This window comes from Homalodisca vitripennis, chromosome 7 (genome assembly GCF_021130785.1).
Source record: "Homalodisca vitripennis isolate AUS2020 chromosome 7, UT_GWSS_2.1, whole genome shotgun sequence".
NCBI classification, from domain to species: domain Eukaryota; kingdom Metazoa; phylum Arthropoda; class Insecta; order Hemiptera; family Cicadellidae; genus Homalodisca; species Homalodisca vitripennis.
Window position 1 is genome coordinate 104,826,861 of NC_060213.1, and position 21,525 is coordinate 104,848,385.

General features: G+C 33.1%; 3 protein-coding genes and 1 pseudogene across 4 annotated transcripts; 1 reads left to right on the forward strand and 3 right to left on the reverse strand.

Moving 5' to 3' along the window:
* Positions 1-12,024: 12,024 nt before the first annotated feature.
* Positions 12,025-12,811, forward strand: LOC124366579 (annotated as a pseudogene).
* A 2,737-nt stretch (positions 12,812-15,548) lies between these two features.
* LOC124366580 (transcription elongation factor 1 homolog) lies at positions 15,549-16,209 on the reverse strand. Of its 2 annotated transcripts, none has more exons than XM_046823173.1 (2): positions 16,109-16,209; positions 15,549-15,681 (listed from the first exon to the last, which is right to left on the reverse strand). In XM_046823173.1, the coding sequence occupies exons 1-2, from the start codon at positions 16,207-16,209 to the stop codon at positions 15,549-15,551; spliced, it is 234 nt and encodes a 77-aa protein (XP_046679129.1). The 2 variants fall into 2 exon arrangements, with proteins under 2 accessions (XP_046679129.1, XP_046679128.1); XM_046823172.1 differs by having other exon boundaries at positions 16,094-16,209.
* Positions 16,210-16,730: 521 nt separating this feature from the next.
* On the reverse strand, positions 16,731-18,374 carry LOC124366581 (transcription elongation factor 1 homolog). Its single transcript, XM_046823174.1, has 2 exons — positions 17,485-18,374; positions 16,731-17,024 (listed from the first exon to the last, which is right to left on the reverse strand). Exons 1-2 carry the CDS (start codon positions 17,598-17,600, stop codon positions 16,892-16,894), a joined length of 249 nt encoding a protein of 82 aa, XP_046679130.1. The 5' UTR covers positions 17,601-18,374; the 3' UTR covers positions 16,731-16,891.
* Positions 18,375-18,411: 37 nt separating this feature from the next.
* Positions 18,412-21,022, reverse strand: LOC124366116 (transcription elongation factor 1 homolog). Its single transcript, XM_046822394.1, has 3 exons — positions 20,907-21,022; positions 20,303-20,458; positions 18,412-19,977 (listed from the first exon to the last, which is right to left on the reverse strand). Exons 1-2 carry the CDS (start codon positions 21,020-21,022, stop codon positions 20,326-20,328), a joined length of 249 nt encoding a protein of 82 aa, XP_046678350.1. The 3' UTR covers positions 18,412-19,977; positions 20,303-20,325.
* Between the last annotated feature and the right edge of the window lie 503 nt (positions 21,023-21,525).

The following is a 21,525-nucleotide window of genomic DNA, read 5'->3' on the forward strand; positions in this document are numbered from 1 at the left end:
CTTCAGTGTTTCACTATTTTTAACTTTAACTATATAATTCTTTTTTACAAAATTAAATAATTTTTAACTCAATATGATTTCTCAACTTATAGTAATTTTACTAAAGGATTTGTCTGATGAATCGATTTGTTTTAGTATCTAAAATTTAGGAACCGGTAACAGCGACATCTTTCAATATTACTTACCGTAATGGATCGTTGCAATGGCAAAGTGTCTGCTTCTTGTGGAGTAATGGAATTCGATAATATAGATTACATGTTCCCCTCCAGGCATACACCGCCTTTATTTCCTCCAAAGTGGAATATGTCTGTTAAAAATATAACAGTTAGATTTATATTAATAAATAAGTTTTTTAGATAAGTAAATATGATATTATAAATAATATATACTTATTATACATACACTGACGTAATAATTTTATTTGTAGTAATATTTATACAAAGCATGACAATAGCTGGACTTTAAGAATACTTATGAATTTCTAGTTGTCATCGTAAACTTGTAGGAAATGATCTGTATCTCCTTTCTGAATATCTAATTCTTGTATTTCAAAATACGAGAAGTATGTTTTTCTTTTACAGATCAGAACATTTAAATAATCCCACAGGAGCTTGGCGTAAACTCTCATGAATTATATTGGTGTGAGAGCAACTGCAACGTTATAAACTATTATTGGAAAAAGCTGTTTTCAATAAGGAGGCCTTACATTTGTCAATCAACGTACTTGTCACGTATTTGTCTAACCGGACATGCAGAGACAGACTTAATACAACAGGACCCTGATTTAGTACAATACTTCAAAAATTACTAAGCGCAACTTGGCAAAACTTAATTAGAATAACATTTCATACAATATACAAAAATAGCAACTTTTAATTTTATTTATTTAATTTTAATTTTATTAGTACATTTTAAGGAGACAAGTGTATACGGATTTAAACATAAATTAAAACACTAATTTGCATTTTCTACGACTTTTTTGGAACAATTACAACACAAACTGTGCATCTTAATACTACAACAATGTGTTTTAATATAAAGCAAATGTGCTACTAATACTTGTTTTCATTGCTAATGTATAGTAAAATAAATTGCTTATCAGCAATTAATTAATTAATAGCAATCGCCATCTTAGATTTTTTCTCTTCTTTTAACCCTCCAAGTGGCGGTCAATTTTTTCCTGTAGTGGCCGGCATGTTTTCGAGCCTCGTGCAAGGGTTTTTAAAAAAATGTATTAAAAATATAAATTAAAAGTAATATATATATATAGAAGTATATATTTTTGTGTTCAGAATTAAACATGTAATTAATATTAGTATTTAAATTTGGCCTTAAAAAAATTTTTACTAAAAATTTTTTTCCATGAAATTCAAATTTACATTTATTTCTTTTTTATTTGTGGGGGGACCATACCTAGCAAACCTAGTTATAGTAAGAAAACTATAAAAGTGAGATTGCCATTTTGTGTCAAATTTATTCTAGTTTCAGAAAACATAAGCATTATACAAGTTTATGAAACTATAATAACACTATATAACAAAAAGCAGCGATGCGAATAAATTGTAAAAATAGGGTGTATATGTAAGAGTTTGCTAATAAAAGTTTTTACTAATACAGTTTTACTTCAATTACATGTTATATTTACATATTTTATTACTCAGAATTGAAGTAAACTATACAGCAGTAGTAAAATAAATTCCATAACCTTTTTTGAAGAGTCGAAAAAAGTTTCATTTGGTCATTACTCCAAAAACTTTTTGCGAAAATTTTCAAACAGCAAAGTATAAAATGTGTTTCAAAGCTTGTATTACATCCAAATTTTATAAATCTATGGGTATTTCCATCTGATGGGAAATTTTTATGTAGTTTTAGAAAACCATAAACTGTGTCTAAATATATTACATATATTTTGATTCCACAACTACATGTATTACTAATATAACAGTATATAGCCTACGCGACTAAGAATGACCCTGGAATGGTCCAAACAGTTATCATACATAACCAAAGAAATTACGGTAAATATATATGTGGTTGTGAAAATTGTTATTTCAGAACTAAAAGAGTGCCTAAAAATAACGTTTTAGTGAGTGAAAAAAACAATAACAAACTACGTGAAATGAATTCTAGCCAAGTCATTTTGTCATAGCCTACACAGATTCGTTAATTCATCAAACATATTTTCAGTAAAAAGAAATTTTATTTATTCTAATATATATTTATTTGCACTACTGCAATATCTAACAACTCACCCCACACTAAAACACAACACTAAAACACAAATAAAAAACTTACTAATAAACACGACTCGTCACAGAAACAAATCAAACGGCAGCGAACAACATGGCGGTCACAATAAACTGCATCGTTTTCTTTTACGTTCCAAACTACGAACTTGGTACGTTGCAACTACAATACAAAGAGGAATAAAACTATAGTATTCCTTAGGCTTTTTTCTTCCCGAATCCTATGGTGGCATGAATCGAATCGATTACGTTGCCGGAATATACTGTACATGAGTGAATTATGCAAGGTAATGTTTGTTTTGTTCATCAAATTTTTTATGAACAACACTTAGAGGGAAGGAATGTACCATTGAAAGAAGGTATTGAAATGCATTTAATGCAATTATGCATACAATGCAAGAATGTACCATTCTTTCCAATACCGAATGAGCTCTGCTCCTCATTAAAATTAACGGCGCAGTCCTCTCTATATAAATGATGTGCTTTTCATAAGGTTTTAGCACCAATACATGGTAAGTATTAAAAGACGCAGGGATTTATAAAGGATTGAACTTACGACAGTTCTCGAAAAATTCATTTCAGTCAAACTATATGTTTAGTTTTCCTACAACTGTGGGCCAACAACTAGCTTGAGGTCATTATTTTGCGCAGCCAGCATCATTAATCAGAGATTTCCTTTCCTATGTCAATCATAAACTCACCTGCAATTTGTTTTTAAGTTGGTGGTAATATAAAAAGATATTATTAAAAGATACAAAAAATCAAGTTTTCAACGAATTGCACAATCTTTTTGTTGGCAAAAGGTAACCATCGATATTCCGTAAATGGTCCTTAACATCTAAAAACACAATCCTTTCCAGTGGTTCCAGTATTGAAATTGATCTATAACTTAACAATTAACACGTTATAGTCCTAAATATAAATCTTACTTTATAGCATTTAAATATTATTTGTTTTCAAGTCACATAATCCCCTGAAGAGGAGGGTAGGAAAAAATTTAAAGCTAACTCAAATCGAGAATTGAGATTTCTAGGTGATATGGTTAGACTCCTCCTTTACCTTCGAATCCAATTATAATAGGATTAAACATGTTATCATAACGTTTAGAAATAAAATCTCACAATTAGAAATTTCATAATTAAAAAATAATCCTAGTAACTAGTAACTTCTAAATGAATAAATTAAGAACTGTTACAAGTAATAATTTATAGTGTTGCAGTTTAACTTGCCATTTAATGTTTTAAATTAAATTTTTATACCGAATTTTCTGTTTTGGTTTTATAAAAAAAAATACCTTCTCGATTTGATTGAAACACAAAAAAATACAATTTTATGAAGCATGTCCAGGACCATCTCCAGAAGTTAAAATCCCACTATCTGCTTTCTGACCAGATAAAATGCTTTAGAAAGATTCTACGTGGTCTCCTTGTGGATGTCACTAGAGTCTTAATATTATCTAAACATCTTTTCAAAAGGACAACTGAGGTAAATTATTATTATTCAGTAAGAGAAATCCCATATCTAAAAAATGGTTGAGTACGATAGGTTGGGTAAATCTTTATAATTTGTCGTAGCCCATGTTAACAATAACGAAAACACTGCTCGTGTTAAAAAGAACAGAGGCGTTGTACAAAGTGCTAACTTAAAACCTAGAAATCTTCTCCAACACTAGAATATGTAAGTAAAATAGCCCGTCTTACAACTCATTGTGTTTCACTACAACAGCCAACGTTTTGTACTTGCTCCATCAGAGACGTTCTCTTGGACATTTGCGTCTTACAGTCCTCGCTCTAAATATCTCCACACCGGAGCTGGTGAATTGTAGGGTTTTTCGTAAAAAACTAATTCAAACACGCTATTCTAATATCCCAATCTATATAATGAATTCTGTTTCCAAAGCAGATTCCAAATAGTTTTCCGCCTGGTAGGAAAGCTGATATCTAAAGGTCTACGATATATTTCCACACTCATCTAACGAAAGAAAATCATAGTCCATGAATTGGAAACTCTATTAGGCAACCTGCAATGTCTCCATGATTTTTAGGGACGGGTTTTAACCACCTCCTTCCACCAAGAGGTATGTTAAGTGGACTCCAATAGCTTCTGTTCAGCTTTCTGTTTCATGTAACACCAGAGAAATAACTTTCCTTTTTGTATGTCACACACTGTATTTTTAGTTAAATGGATATTTGTATTAGTAAAATTGGTTTAGGGCAAATTTATATGCATATATACTTGCTTTCACTTGTAGATGTATAATATATTATACAAGTATAGTAAAACCAAATTTAAAAACAAACAAGGCAACAAATAATATCCTAATAACGTGATTTGAGGATTTTGAGTGAGGAAAATTCAATCGCCCTAACAGTACTTTTGTATCATTGATTTATCTCTGTTATAGTCAGATTATTATGAGTATAACAACTTTTAATGTCTATAATTGTTATGAAAAAGCTGGATCAAGCGGAAAGATTTTTTGAAAAATAGATTGTGGCTTATCAATTTATTATTATTATTTATTTTACTCCCTTAAAAAGAAGAAAATTTGAAATTATTAATATTCTAATACAACATTATATAATAGATGCTATAAAAGTATTATAGATAGTTATTGTCAAATTAACATTGTTATCAACACAAATGAATTCCTTTATCTTTGATTGATTAATAATAGCATTATGGAGTGTTTTTTTATGATTTACTTTCTGCAGTATTAGATAACATCAAATACAGATATCTCCAGCCTTAAAAAGTAGAAAATGTACCGACAATAAATTTGGCCTATCAGAGGGAAAGTAAACACGCAATCTTGACAAGGTGAGTGGCTATAAAACCACAAGACTATAAACAGGCCCGAGTTAGACAGGACTATCGCCTCGTCCTTGTCAATGATGGGGTTTGTTTGTTGGAGACCTAAAATTTATATTCTTTCCACCAGTGATGACTCATTGTTACTTAATATATTTAGATATACGATAATTAACAATCTTATATATAGTATTACGTATGTAATTGAACATCGTTAACGGTAGATACACTAAATAAGAGAATAGGACATTAGCATTAATCATGAGCTATAATTAAAAAATTAAGAAGTTTTGTAAACCGGAATAAATTCTCTTCTTCAGTATTTGTCACATCGCAAAATAGGAAATCCAGTTAGAAAAGTTGGCAGTAAAATACACTACTTTAATAAATACCTATAAACGCGCAAAGGCCTAAGCTACCGTTGAAAGAGTTATACATCAAAACTAAAATCCAGCTCCAACTCAGTGAAATCACAAACATAAAGCTACTATACGACACAGATATACCACTGAAACATATGATTCACTTACCATAGGACGTAAAGCAGAGATTGATCAACGGGTTTAACGTAGGGGGACACCTGAAAGCCATCAAAGGACCTGATGGACACACATGTGACTCATGTTTACGATTTTTTCTTTGAAGCACGTCAAAGTTCTCGAAACATTATTTTCCTGTTTCTGTAAGAATGATAACAACAGACGGCAATATCCGTTATAAGGAAATCGTTTATTTTACAGAACACACAAATTAAGATTTAATTTTTATAAGATTTGAATTCGATCCATTAACCAAAATTCATAGTACTTCTAATTAATATGATAACGCGGGAACGAACTGATTGAAATATTTTGTGGTTGACTAAGTAAAACATTATCTCCTTAAATCATCTACTGTGCCTATCCATCAGTGCGTCCGTCTCACCAACCTTGAACGCTAATGGACATTTCGTGGGTGGACTTTTTTATGAAATGAAAAATATAAACTTTTATTCATTTGTGTGGAGTCCGAAGATTGTACTCATTGAGTACGAAAGGCCTCACAAAAATAAAAACTTTTATATTGTAGGAGAGTTTGTTTAAATTAATATATAATTTCCAATAAGACAAGAGCTTCAAGAATGAAAAATATCAGTTTAACATCTTTATCTCCTATAACTAATTAAATCGTACGGTATACATTATATTTTTAATTAAATTTTACTACAGTATAATATCTGAATATAAATTTTAGTTGCCATATCACTTATAATGTTTAATATCTTAGATGACACATGTTTTTTATAGTTATTGCTTTGGAAAACAATACTTTCTCAAAGAAAGCTGGTGTAAACTATAATAAACTGTTACTGTCCTCGATCATTGAATGTCTGATAAACTCACTAACTGTACTTGCAAGGAAAATGCGATATATCGTTCAGCATTACATTCGGATTTTACAAAAACTGACCGTTAACCAACATTTGTAATATGAATAAGGGCTAAATTTAGTATTCATTTCATTACAAAAAAAAATTTCTCCGTTCATACGTCAATTACGAGCAATGCAGTTAAAACTATTTTACTAAACTGCATAACGCACTGGAATGTCATTGGTTCATGTACACAGCTTAACTTGTCTGTGGCCTGAATTTTCATTATAAATTATTCTGTTGATTATTAAAAAGCTAGAATTGCCAACTACCAAAATGTTGCACAAGGCTCTTTTTATTTGTTTCTTGACTTTTCTTCAGAGGTAATATGTGGAAGTCGTATTGTGTTATCCAGGCGCATCTCACATACGTAAATTTAAACCGGATCGCATTTTTACGGTAATAATAACTTTACATTACGAATATATCGCCTTTATACCTGCTTATAGGAACCAACGTTGGAACATACAGAGGCTACAGCAACTACCATGTCACTTTTATCTGGGCACCTAATATATGCCCCAATACTGCACCCAATCACAAATGTCAGTATATTAGAATAAGAGTTATCCATGGATCTAGTTTATTGTTTAAGGTGACTGTTGGAGTGATTGGGGCTCTCTTATAGAAAAAGGTTATTTTCAAGCCTAATCATGACAGAGGAATTGTCTTCCCTGCACCCTTTGACTGAAAGATACTGGAATATTGCTTTACCTTCTTTTTTTAAAAGGACATTACTGATATTGTGCCCTTTATCTCTCCTTGGCCCATTTAACCTGAGGATCTCGACTGGATGCGGAGTCTCCAAATCAGAATCACGAGGAATCTTTAAAGTGGCTGCAATCTACCATGGATTTGGGTTTCAGGGCTACTAACTTTAACGAACATACATAATGAGTTATGTAATGACACCAAAATACCAGAGACCACTGAGTAAGTACTCCAGATAAAAAAAATATTTAAAAAGTGACAATTCGTTCCAAACCATCAGTCGCTAATGTAATACAATTTGTAATTTTATCGAGTAAATTAGTTTCTTTAAAGTGAATTCAATACTTAATGTATATTAATATGTATTATAATATTTCGAATTGCAATAGTTTTAGAAAAATATGATTAATTTTTTATGTATTTTTATTGTTCTGGTTCAACAAAACGACGAATATTTTTACATGATTTTATGATGAGTGTTAAGTTATGTTTAAAATCACAAAGTTGTAACAAACCATCCGATTTAAATATTTAGTATAAAAGCCACCTATAACTGCAGCCACACAAACTATTAAAATATGAACGCCTTATATTATATATTTTATTTTTTTTACTTTTATAACTTTTAATACACAATTTTCTGAACAACGCTATAACTGTTTATACGAAAACTGTTTTCTTATTCAGATTTAATTTAGAGCGCCAGACTTTAAAAATCATCAACGTAAAAAAACTTGATCGAGATAGTGTAATTATAAATTATTTCATGAGGTGGGAAAAAAGAGATTTCTGAGATATACGCCTGTAACTTTCAGTGTGTCCTGCACTATATATAAAACAATTAACATACCTAATGACTTCTATATTAGCAACAATGAGTTTCAATGATTGTGCATGCGATTTTGGTAAGAGTTTACAGAATATTTTAAAATTGGTCTTATTACTCATGATGGCAACTAGAAAATATAAGAATGAATACATTTATACACATACTAAGTACAATCTTATGATATTTTAGTATGAGAGTATTATTATTCATAGAGTAAACAGAATAAATAACGTAATGAAAAGTTACGTTCAAAGTAAGTGGTATACGTAATATTTTTTATTTCAGTGAACCCTTCTGAGCTCAACGGAAACTTTTTATTTTTAACATATCTTTTCTGTTCGATTATGTTTGTTTATCAATAAAAAATCTCCATAATGATAGAATCTATATGCTTGAAATTTTGCAACCAACCTCATCGAAGCCTGTTAATTCAACATGTGGGTGCAACGAATTTCCTATCTCGTTTCATTAAAGATTAGTACGAGTAGACGATTTGTTTGATACCATAGGTGTCTAAAATATAGAACCCGTTTTAACACCAATGTAGTTCAATATTACTTACAGTAATGTAAAGTCGACAAGGTGTCTGCCTCTTATGAGTTAACGGAATCCGATAATATAGATTACATGTTGCCTCGAGGCGTACAGCGCTTTTATTGTCCTCATACATACGAGTAGGGTAACGGATAATAATATATATATATATATATATATAATATTATATATATATAATATATATATATATATATCTAGTCTATTACTTGCCAAACTTTGCGTTGTGGTTCTATCGATTCATAATAACGATTACAGCAATTTTTTAAATACCTTGACACAATAAAAGTGTGAAGGATTATAAGTTTATTATACGCTTTTTTACTTTTAAAAATAAAAAGTTAAGTTTTAACATACAACTAGTTTTATTATATTTGTTATGATAAATCACCATTCAAAAATATATATTGTATTACTATATTAAAAAACTTTATTAATTTATATAAATATTTACAGGATTCTGCTCAACTATATATACTAAAAAGATAATCTTCTTCAACTTTTCAAAACTCGTTTTAGATTTACTGACTGAAAATAAACTATATAGTTTTACGATTTGAATACTATTTCCAAATAAAACGAATGCTGTAGAGTAGCGGCAATAATCCGGATCATTTGGGACCCAACCCTATACGGAGTTTTGAAATTTTAGGATTTTAGAAATGAACCAAACAATAGGTAGTGATAGAGTTTATTGTCACAAAACTTTAATTTAGTATTGATTACTAGGTATAAATATGAGCAACTTAAGAGATTCTTTGAAATCAACCAAATTAATGTTATTGTTTACGGGGTTGGAGCGGATTTATGAAACTATTTACAATCGTATTAATAAAAGTTTTAAGTGATTAACGTACAGAACAAAATGTGCGTAATAATTTTTGGTGCAAAGTACAATTATGCTATGTAAAACTTATATATACATAGTACATACCTGGGTCGGTGAGTTAGTGTTGCTTTATACAATTATTATAACGGATACATGTTTTTTTTTGGCCAGAAATCAATCTAGACTTACACTATTATTTGAATATAGTATATGTAGTTAGAACTGTTTTGGGCCCAACTAAAACATAATATCTTACTAAAGTGCAGTAACGCAGAATATAACAACATGCAACAGTTGTAAAACATGTAGATATAATGAGACTAACAGTTTTTGGCTTTTGTTTTAGGTTCTGCTTGGTGACTGAAGAATAAAATTTATCAATAAGGGCAGTTTTGTATCTTTTTTATTAATAAAATATTGCATGTATCGTATAGTTATGGCTTGATACGGACAAAAACTGTATTCACATTTATATTGCACACATTAATTTGTAAATATATTTTATGTTATACGCATGTGCTTGTATGAACTTTTTATTTTGTATCTACCTTATTCCCTTTAAATAGTTTTAAAATATGAATTTACAACGATTTCCTTAATTGAGAAATTGTAGAAGCTCCCTTATAAACCAATCTTTAAATGTAAGCATCCAGCAGTAACCATTGGAGAAGAAGCAAGAAATTCCCGTACAGGACCAATATTTTCGGAATCCTACAACTGTCTTCGCCGTGACACCCTGCCGGCAGGCAATAAGTCAATAATGTTTTTGCGGCTTATAATACAAGGGACGGCGCTAACTAGCGAGTCCGAGAACTGTCAAACGGTTGATCCTCAAGGGTATCCGTGCAGGAGGTGTCCATTGTCCAGCCCAGACATAGCGGTACCCCGGTCGACGGTCGTATGACTACCAGACGCCATCCACCTTAACATTTGCTTTACCCCTTTACAAAAGACATTACTGTTTAGCGACCTACCACCTATCTTGAATAACTTCTATTCACCACTGTTTAGTTTATAATAAGGTCCAGAAAAGTGGCATTACCTGAATAATATGAGCGTATAATTTTGTAGTTAGTGTAAAATCTATGCAACGGCTACATATATTACATAAATGGTGAAATTCTATATGAAAACTTGAGCAATATATTTCAATATTATTATTTCAAAGAGTTAAAGGACTGTATCTAAAAAATAATAATTTATTATGTAATATCTTACAAGGGACTGTTTATAATATTACTTGAAAAAAGCAATGTGAAAATCCACCGATACAATGTATCTAAGTATATTTGTGTGGAATTAATTGTGACTTTTTAAGTGCTGAATATTAGGATATTTTAAGTGTCTTTTTTTAATGAGTTTAAATTTTTATACCGAATACTACGAACACAAAAGGAATAGGAGAGATAATACCTTATTTATTTACAAAAATATAACTCGAAAATATTGAATTGGGTTTTTTATTTGTCCGCAATAAACTTAACCACGTGTGAAAACTTTCCTAGTAAACTGTTATTTAAAGGCTGCAACAAAACCGGCAATCTATAAATTTCTAGTGATAAAACACTATTTCAGTACCAAATAGCACGGTGAGTCGAAAACCATAATGCGAGATGTTTTTCGAGAGTAATTTCAAGCAATTAGATATAATATATTAGTTAAAAGGTCTCTTAAAATTGTATTTATTTCCGTTGAAAAAAGGACGTAAAATGGTAATACAAGGTGTCGTGGTCTATTTCGAAATTTTGCGTTTATAAACCTTTGCAGGCCTTTCTTCTGAGCCCGATAGCCGGCAAACCGTTCCCCAAATCGGGAATTGGCTGAGCGTTAGCGAAGTGTCAATACTAGATAGATACAGAGTGTTTTTTAATGACTTACTTAAATTATACAAAGTAAGGCCCATTTCCTGGTGCACTAGACACTTGAAATTTTGCACAACTCTAGATTAGTTCGTGTAATGACTAGAAAACCGCCTGGAACCTGGCGATTTCTTCATTTAATATACTCTCAAATATTCAACATGGCTGACCAGTGCAGCTTATTCTCCTAAGCTCTTTAACGGTCAAACAAGAGGTCAGACCTAAAAAACAACAGCAGAATCGATTTAGACAGAATTACATTTTCTACAAGAAAAAAACCAGTCACTTTGTTTCGTATCTCTTACGGTTACGTCACAAAACGGCTTCAAAGTAAAAACTTTTCGTTAAGGCTGGAAAATCGTGAAAGTTAACTCCCTGGCATAATCTAATCTTGGACTTAACTTATCACCAAATTATTATTCAAGCAGAAAATTGATAACACGTCACTTAAGGGGCCTGGAGGCATCGTAGCATAGACGCTTAAAAGTAGCAAATTCTTAAAAGTGCTAAACGGCGCAGTCTTTTCTCCTAAGTTGAAACATTTATATAATATTGAAAAAAAAAATGAGAGGAAAGTTAAAATATAAGCGCTGAACTCATTACTTCAAATTGCAGACCGTTCTTTGTGATAGTGGTGGGGGAACCTACCTCTAGCCATCCCCACTACTGTGACCGGGGATGACCGCTTTCTACCTGAGGCGATTGGACCCAGACCCCGTCAGTTGCCCGTTTGTCTGTATCCAGGTGACAGTGGTTGAGTAGCGTTCTCGTTTTAAAGAAAGTGTACGCTTTAAAGATATCTTGTTATTTTAAGAGTGTAGTTTTTACAGTGTTTTTATAGAATTATAAGGCAGTGTTTCATCATGGGCCGACGCAAGAGTAACAGAAAGCCTCCTCCAAAAAGAAAGGCGGTTGTGCCCTTGCCAGTAGAGTTCAACTGCCCATTCTGCAATCACGAGTGATCGTGTGATGTGACGATGTAAGTGTTGCCATTAGTTTGTTGCTCTATATGATATTGTACTCTAGTTAGTATTTAGCGCGTCCAAGATATTTAAAGTACATACGATCTTTTTCAAATATTTTGCATGTGGCTGGCATTTCTCAAACAAACATACATGGAAATCCAGTGAATCACATTATTGGTTATATGCACCATAAAACAAAACTAAGCGTACTGGATTATTTATATAGAAACAATAAAAGTAAATATATTTTTAAAAATAGATGTCAATAACTTTCTATAATTATCGTTTCTATTTTATTAGAAAAAAGACGACCAGTTCCAAAACGCAATTGCGATTCTCGTTTGCCTAAAATTTAAAAATGTATTTGTATTTTCAAAACAAAGGCTTTCTGGATTTTAGCTTAGTAGGCCTGTGTTGAATATGTTCCATGTTAATATATGTAACTTATGTACTGTCCGTTCTTAGGGATAGAGGACGTAGATCTGGGAGGATAGCGTGTCGAGTTTGTTTCGAGGACTTCCAGACAACCATCCACTTCTTGACAGAGTCTATTGACGTCTACAATGATTGGATAGACGCGTGTGAGACTGCCAACTGAATCCCGCCAACTGATTTTCCAGCCTTAACGAAAATTTTTACTTTGAAGCCGTGTTTGTGTCGTAAAAACTACACTCTTAAAATAACAAGATATCTTTAAAGCGTACACTTTCTTTAAAACGAGAACGCTACTCAACCACTGTCACCTGGATACTGACAAACGGGCAACTGACGGGGTCTGGGTCCAACCGCCTCAGGTAGAAAGCGGTCATCCCCGGTCACAGTAGTGGGGATGGCTAGAGGTAGGTTCCCCCACCACTATCACAAAGAACGGTCTGCAATTTGAAGTGATGAGTTCAGCGATTATATTTTAACTTTCCTCTCATTTTTTTTTTAATCAATATTATATAAATGTTTCAACTTGGGAGAAAAGACTGCGCCGTTTAGCACTTTTAAGAATTTGCTACTTTTAAGCGTCTATGCTACGATGCCTCCAGGCCCCTTAAGTGACGTGTTATCAAATTTCTGCTTGAATAATAATTTGGTGATAAGTTAAGTCCAAGATTAGATTATGCCAGGGAGTTAACTTTCACGATTTTCCAGCCTTAACGAAAATTTTTACTTTGAAGCCGTTTTGTGACGTAACCGTAAGAGATACGAAAAAAAGTGACTGGTTCTTTCTTGTAGAAAATTTAATTCTGTCTTTCGATTCTGCTGTTGGTTTTGAGGTCCGACCTCTTGTTTGACCGTTAAAGAGCTTACGAGAATAAGCTGCACTGGTCAGCCATGTTGAATATTTGAGAGTATATTAAATGAAGAAATCGCCAGGTTCCAGGCGGTTTCTAGTCGTTACACGAACTAATCCAGAGTTGTGCAAAATTTCAAGTGTCTAGTGCACCAGGAATTGGGCCTTACTTTGTATAATTTAAGTAAGTCATTAAAAAACACTCTGTATCTATCTAGTATTGACACTTCGCTAACGCTCAGCCAATTCCCGATTTGGGGAACGGTTTGCCGGCTATCGGGCTCAGAAGAAAGGCCTGCAAAGGTTTAAAAATGCAAAATTTCGAAATAGACCACTACACCTTGTATTACCATTTTACGTCCTTTTTTCAACGGAAATAAATACAATTTTAAGAGACCTTTTAACTAATATATTATATCTAATTGCTTGAAATTACTCTCGAAAAACATCTCGCATTATGGTTTTCGACTCACCGTGCTATTTGGTACTGAAATAGTGTTTTATCACTAGAAATTTATAGATTGCCGGTTTTGTTGCAGCCTTTAAATAACAGTTTACTAGGAAAGTTTTCACACGTGGTTAAGTTTATTGCGGACAAATAAAAAACCCAATTCAATATTTTCGAGTTATATTTTTGTAAATAAATAAGGTATTATCTCTCCTATTCCTTTTGTGTTCGTAGTATTCGGTATAAAAATTTAAACTCATTAAAAAAACACACTTAAAATATCCTAATATTCAGCACTTAAAAGGTCACAATTAGTTCCACACAAATATACTTAGATACATTGTATCGGTGGATTTTCACATTGCTTTTTTTCAAGTAATATTATAAACAGCCCCTTGTAAGATATTACATAAATTATTATTTTTTAGATACAGTCCTTTAACTCTTTGAAATATTAATATTGAAATATATTGCTCAAGTTTTCATATAGAATTTCACCATTTATGTAATATATGTAGCCGTTGCATAGATTTACACTAACTACAAAATTATACGCTCATATTATTCAGGTAATGCCACTTTTCTGGACCTTAGTATAAACTGAACAGTGGTGAATAGAAGTTATTCAAGAGAGGTGGTAGGTCGCTAAACAGAAATGTCTTTGGTAAAGGGGTAAAGCAAATGTTAAGGTGGATGGCGTCAGGTAGTCATGCGACCGTCGACCGGGGTACCGCTATGTCTGGGCTGGACAATGGACACCTCCTGCACGGATACCCTTGAGGATCAACCGTTTGACATTTCTCGGACTCGCTAGTTAGCGCCGTCCCTTGTATTATAAGCCGCAAAAACATTATTGACTTATTGCCTGCCGGCAGGGTGTCACGGCGAAGACAGTTGTAGGATTCCGAAAATATTGGTCCTGTACGGGAATTTCCTGCTTCTTCTCCAATGTTTACTGCTGGATGCTTACATTTAAAGATTGGTTTATAAGGGAGCTTCTACAATTTCTCAATTAAGGAAATCGTTGTAAATTCATATTTCAAATATTTAAAGGGAATAAGGTAGATACAAAATAAAAAGTTCATACAAGCACATGCGTATAACATAAAATATATTTACAAATTAATCTATGCAATATAAATGTGAATACAATTTTGTCCGTATCAAGCCATAACTATACGATACATACAATATTTTATTAATAAAAAAGATACAAAACTGCCCTTATTGATAATTTTTATTCTTCAGTCACCAACCAGAACCTAAAACAAAAGCCAAAAACTGTTAGTCTCATTATATCTACATGTTTTACAACTGTTGCATGTTGTTATATTCTGCGTTACTGCACTTTAGTAAGATATTATATTTTAGTTGGGCCCAAAACAGTTCTAACTACATGTACTATATTCAAATAATAGTGTATGCATACACAAATCCAACATTTTAAATTAAACGTCATATCGTTGTCAGCTGTAAAATTCTATTTCTGTTTTTATTGTTGCAAACTAAATATACAGTTGATTTCACAGAAATTATATTTGCCGTAATATTATGTATATCTAATTTAATTTAGGTCTCTTACCGCAATGCATACGCAGTGGGGATTCAGTTGACAGTCTCACACGCGTCTATCCAATCATTGTAGACGTCAATAGGCTCTGTCAAGAAGTGGATGGTTGTCTGGAAGTCCTCGAAACAAACTCGACACGCTATCCTCCCAGATCTACGTCCTATATCCCTAAGAACGGACAGTACAATAAGTTACATATATTAACATGGAACATATTCAACACAGGAAAAAACAAATACATTTTTAAATTTTAGGCAAACGAGAATCTCAATTGCGTTTTGGAACTGGTCGCCTTTTTTTCTAATAAAAATAGAAACGATAATTATAGAAAGTTATTGACATCAATTTTTTAAAAATATGTTTTTGTTGTTTCTATAAAATAATCCAGTACGCTTAGTTTTGTTTTATGGTGCCATAACCAATAATGTGATTCACTGGATTTCTATGTATGTTTGTTTGAGAAATGCCAGCCACATGCAAAATATTTAAAAAAGATCGTATATACTTTAAATCTTGGACGCGCTAAATACTAACTAGAGTAAAATATCATATAGAGCAACAAACTAATGGCAACACTTACATCGTCACATCACACGATCCCTCGTGATTGCAGAATGGGCAGTTGAACTCTACTGGCAAGGGCACAACCGCTTTTCTTTTTGGAGGAGGCTTTCTGTTACTCTTGCGTCGGCCCATGATAAAACACTGCCTTATAATTCTATAAAAACACTGTAAAAAATACACTCTTAAAATAACAAGATATCTTTAAAGCGTACACTTTCTTTAAAACGAGATAGCTACTCAACCACTGTCACCTGGATACTGACAAACGGGCAACTGACGGGGTCTGGGTCCAACCGCCTCAGGTAGAAAGCGGTCATCCCCGGTCACAGTAGTGGAGATGGCAGGAGGTAGGTACCCCCACCACCATCAGAAAGAACGGTCTGCAATTTGAAGTGATGAGTCAGCGCTTATATTTTAATTCTTTCACCTCTCATTTTTTTTAATCAATATTATATAAATGTTTCAACTTGGGAGAAAAGCCAAAAACTGTTAATCTCATTATATCTACATGTTTTACAACTGTATTGCATGTTGTTATATTCTGCGTTACTGCACTTTAGTAAGATATTATGTTTTAGTTGGGCCCAAAACAGTTCTAACTACATATACTATATTCAAATAATAGTGTAAGCATACACAAATCCAACATTTTAAATTAAACTTCATATCATTTTCAGCTGTAAAAGTCTATTTCTCTGTTTTTACGGTTGCAAACTAAATATACAGTTGATTTCACAGAAATTATAATTGCCGTAATATTATCTATATCTAATTTAATTTAGGTCTCTTACCGCAATGCATACGCAGTGGGGATTCAGTTGGCAGTCTCACACGCGTCTATCCAATCATTGTAGACGTCAATAGGCTCTGTCAAGAAGTGGATGGTTGTCTGGAAGTCCTCGAAACAAACTCGACACGCTATCCTCCCAGATCTACGTCCTCTATCCCTAAGAACGGACAGTACATAAGTTACATATATTAACATGGAACATATTCAACACAGGCCTACTAAGCTAAAATCCAGAAAGCCTTTGTTTTGAAAAAACAAATACATTTTTAAATTTTAGGCAAACGAGAATCGCAATTGCGTTTTGGAACTGGTCGTCTTTTTTTCTAATAAAATAGAAACGATAATTATAGAAAGTTATTGACATCTATTTTTAAAAATATATACTTTTATTGTTTCTATAGAAATAATCCAGTACGCTTAGTTTTGTTTTATGGTGCCATAACCAATAATGTGATTCACTGGATTTCTATGTATGTTTGTTTGAGAAATGCCAGCCACATGTTCAGTACATGCAAAATATTTGAAAAAGATCGTATATACTTTAAATATCTTGGACGCGCTAAATACTAACTAGAGTACAATATCATATAGAGCAACAAACTAATGGCAACACTTACATCGTCACATCACACGATCCCTCGTGATTGCAGAATGGGCAGTTGAACTCTACTGGCAAGGGCACAACCGCCTTTCTTTTTGGAGGAGGCTTTCTGTTACTCTTGCGTCGGCCCATGATGACACACTGCCTTATAATTCTATAAAAACACTGTAAAAACTACACTCTTAAAATAACAAGATATCTTTAAAGCGTACACTTTCTTTAAAACGAGAACGCTACTCAACCACTGTCACCTGGATACTGACAAACGGGCAACTGACGGGGTCTGGGTCCAACCGCCTCAGGTAGAAAGCGGTCATCCCCGGTCACAGTAGTGGGGATGGCTAGAGGTAGGTTCCCCCACCACTATCACAAAGAACGGTCTGCAATTTGAAGTGATGAGTTCAGCGATTATATTTTAACTTTCCTCTCATTTTTTTTTAATCAATATTATATAAATGTTTCAACTTGGGAGAAAAGACTGCGCCGTTTAGCACTTTTAAGAATTTGCTACTTTTAAGCGTCTATGCTACGATGCCTCCAGGCCCCTTAAGTGACGTGTTATCAAATTTCTGCTTGAATAATAATTTGGTGATAAGTTAAGTCCAAGATTAGATTATGCCAGGGAGTTAACTTTCACGATTTTCCAGCCTTAACGAAAATTTTTACTTTGAAGCCGTTTTGTGACGTAACCGTAAGAGATACGAAAAAAAGTGACTGGTTCTTTCTTGTAGAAAATTTAATTCTGTCTTTCGATTCTGCTGTTGGTTTTGAGGTCCGACCTCTTGTTTGACCGTTAAAGAGCTTACGAGAATAAGCTGCACTGGTCAGCCATGTTGAATATTTGAGAGTATATTAAATGAAGAAATCGCCAGGTTCCAGGCGGTTTCTAGTCGTTACACGAACTAATCCAGAGTTGTGCAAAAATTTCAAGTGTCTAGTGCACCAGGAATTGGGCCTTACTTTGTATAATTTAAGTAAGTCATTAAAAAACACTCTGTATCTATCTAGTATTGACACTTCGCTAACGCTCAGCCAATTCCCGATTTGGGGAACGGTTTGCCGGCTATCGGGCTCAGAAGAAAGGCCTGCAAAGGTTTAAAAATGCAAAATTTCGAAATAGACCACTACACCTTGTATTACCATTTTACGTCCTTTTTTCAACGGAAATAAATACAATTTTAAGAGACCTTTTAACTAATATATTATATCTAATTGCTTGAAATTACTCTCGAAAAACATCTCGCATTATGGTTTTCGACTCACCGTGCTATTTGGTACTGAAATAGTGTTTTATCACTAGAAATTTATAGATTGCCGGTTTTGTTGCAGCCTTTAAATAACAGTTTACTAGGAAAGTTTTCACACGTGGTTAAGTTTATTGCGGACAAATAAAAAACCCAATTCAATATTTTCGAGTTATATTTTTGTAAATAAATAAGGTATTATCTCTCCTATTCCTTTTGTGTTCGTAGTATTCGGTATAAAAATTTAAACTCATTAAAAAAACACACTTAAAATATCCTAATATTCAGCACTTAAAAGGTCACAATTAATTCCACACAAATATACTTAGATACATTGTATCGGTGGATTTTCACATTGCTTTTTTTCAAGTAATATTATAAACAGCCCCTTGTAAGATATTACATAAATTATTATTTTTTAGATACAGTCCTTTAACTCTTTGAAATATTAATATTGAAATATATTGCTCAAGTTTTCATATAGAATTTCACCATTTATGTAATATATGTAGCCGTTGCATAGATTTACACTAACTACAAAATTATACGCTCATATTATTCAGGTAATGCCACTTTTCTGGACCTTATTATAAACTGAACAGTGGTGAATAGAAGTTATTCAAGAGAGGTGGTAGGTCGCTAAACAGAAATGTCTTTGGTAAAGGGGTAAAGCAAATGTTAAGGTGGATGGCGTCAGGTAGTCATGCGACCGTCGACCGGGGTACCGCTATGTCTGGGCTGGACAATGGACACCTCCTGCACGGATACCCTTGAGGATCAACCGTTTGACATTTCTCGGACTCGCTAGTTAGCGCCGTCCCTTGTATTATAAGCCGCAAAAACATTATTGACTTATTGCCTGCCGGCAGGGTGTCACGGCGAAGACAGTTGTACAATTAGTAGGATTCCGAAAATATTGGTCCTGTACGGGAATTTCCTGCTTCTTCTCCAATGTTTACTGCTGGATGCTTACATTTAAAGATTGGTTTATAAGGGAGCTTCTACAATTTCTCAATTAAGGAAATCGTTGTAAATTCATATTTCAAATATTTAAAGGGAATAAGGTAGATACAAAATAAAAAGTTCATACAAGCACATGCGTATAACATAAAATATATTTACAAATTAATCTATGCAATATAAATGTGAATACAATTTTGTCCGTATCAAGCCATAACTATACGATACATACAATATTTTATTAATAAAAAAGATACAAAACTGCCCTTATTGATAATTTTTATTCTTCAGTCACCAACCAGAACCTAAAACAAAAGCCAAAAACTGTTAGTCTCATTATATCTACATGTTTTACAACTGTTGCATGTTGTTATATTCTGCGTTACTGCACTTTAGTAAGATATTATGTTTTAGTTGGGCCCAAAACAGTTCTAACTACATATACTATATTCAATTAATAATAGTGTAAGCATACACAAATCCAACATTTTAAATTAAACTTCATATCATTTTCAGCTGTAAAAGTCTATTTCTCTGTTTTTACGGTTGCAAACTAAATATACAGTTGATTTCACAGAAATTATAATTGCCGTAATATTATCTATATCTAATTTAATTTAGGTCTCTTACCGCAATGCATACGCAGTGGGGATTCAGTTGGCAGTCTCACACGCGTCTATCCAATCATTGTAGACGTCAATAGGCTCTGTCAAGAAGTGGATGGTTGTCTGGAAGTCCTCGAAACAAACTCGACACGCTATCCTCCCAGATCTACGTCCTCTATCCCTAAGAACGGACAGTACATAAGTTACATATATTAACATGGAACATATTCAACACAGGCCTACTAAGCTAAAATCCAGAAAGCCTTTGTTTTGAAAAAACAAATACATTTTTAAATTTTAGGCAAACGAGAATCGCAATTGCGTTTTGGAACTGGTCGTCTTTTTTCTAATAAAATAGAAACGATAATTATAGAAAGTTATTGACATCTATTTTTAAAAATATATACTTTTATTGTTTCTATAGAAATAATCCAGTACGCTTAGTTTTGTTTTATGGTGCCATAACCAATAATGTGATTCACTGGATTTCTATGTATGTTTGTTTGAGAAATGCCAGCCACATACAAAATATTTGAAAAAGATCGTATATACTTTAAATATCTTGGACGCGCTAAATACTAACTAGAGTACAATATCATATAGAGCAACAAACTAATGGCAACACTTACATCGTCACATCACACGATCCCTCGTGATTGCAGAATGGGCAGTTGAACTCTACTGGCAAGGGCACAACCGCCTTTCTTTTTGGAGGAGGCTTTCTGTTACTCTTGCGTCGGCCCATGATGACACACTGCCTTATAATTCTATAAAAACACTGTAAAAACTACACTCTTAAAATAACAAGATATCTTTAAAGCGTACACTTTCTTTAAAACGAGAACGCTACTCAACCACTGTCACCTGGATACTGACAAACGGGCAACTGACGGGGTCTGGGTCCAACCGCCTCAGGTAGAAAGCGGTCATCCCCGGTCACAGTAGTGGGGATGGCTAGAGGTAGGTTCCCCCACCACTATCACAAAGAACGGTCTGCAATTTGAAGTGATGAGTTCAGCGATTATATTTTAACTTTCCTCTCATTTTTTTTTTAATCAATATTATATAAATGTTTCAACTTGGGAGAAAAGACTGCGCCGTTTAGCACTTTTAAGAATTTGCTACTTTTAAGCGTCTATGCTACGATGCCTCCAGGCCCCTTAAGTGACGTGTTATCAAATTTCTGCTTGAATAATAATTTGGTGATAAGTTAAGTCCAAGATTAGATTATGCCAGGGAGTTAACTTT

Excerpts from the sequence above, each read along its gene's own strand:
- LOC124366581 (XM_046823174.1), bottom strand. The coding sequence starts at position 17,600 with ATGGGCCGACGCAAGAGTAACAGAAAGCCTCCTCCAAAAAGAAAGGCG. Across the intron at positions 17,025-17,484 it reads GGATCGTGTGATGTGACGAT|GGATAGAGGACGTAGATCTG; the intron begins GTAAGTGTTGCC and ends GTCCGTTCTTAG.
- LOC124366580 (XM_046823172.1), bottom strand. The coding sequence starts at position 16,209 with ATGGGCCGACGCAAGAGTAACAGAAAGCCTCCTCCAAAAAGAAAAGCG. Across the intron at positions 15,682-16,093 it reads GGATCGTGTGATGTGACGAT|GGATATAGGACGTAGATCTG; the intron begins GTAAGTGTTGCC and ends GTCCGTTCTTAG.
- LOC124366116 (XM_046822394.1), bottom strand. The coding sequence starts at position 21,022 with ATGGGCCGACGCAAGAGTAACAGAAAGCCTCCTCCAAAAAGAAAGGCG. Across the intron at positions 20,459-20,906 it reads GGATCGTGTGATGTGACGAT|GGATAGAGGACGTAGATCTG; the intron begins GTAAGTGTTGCC and ends GTCCGTTCTTAG.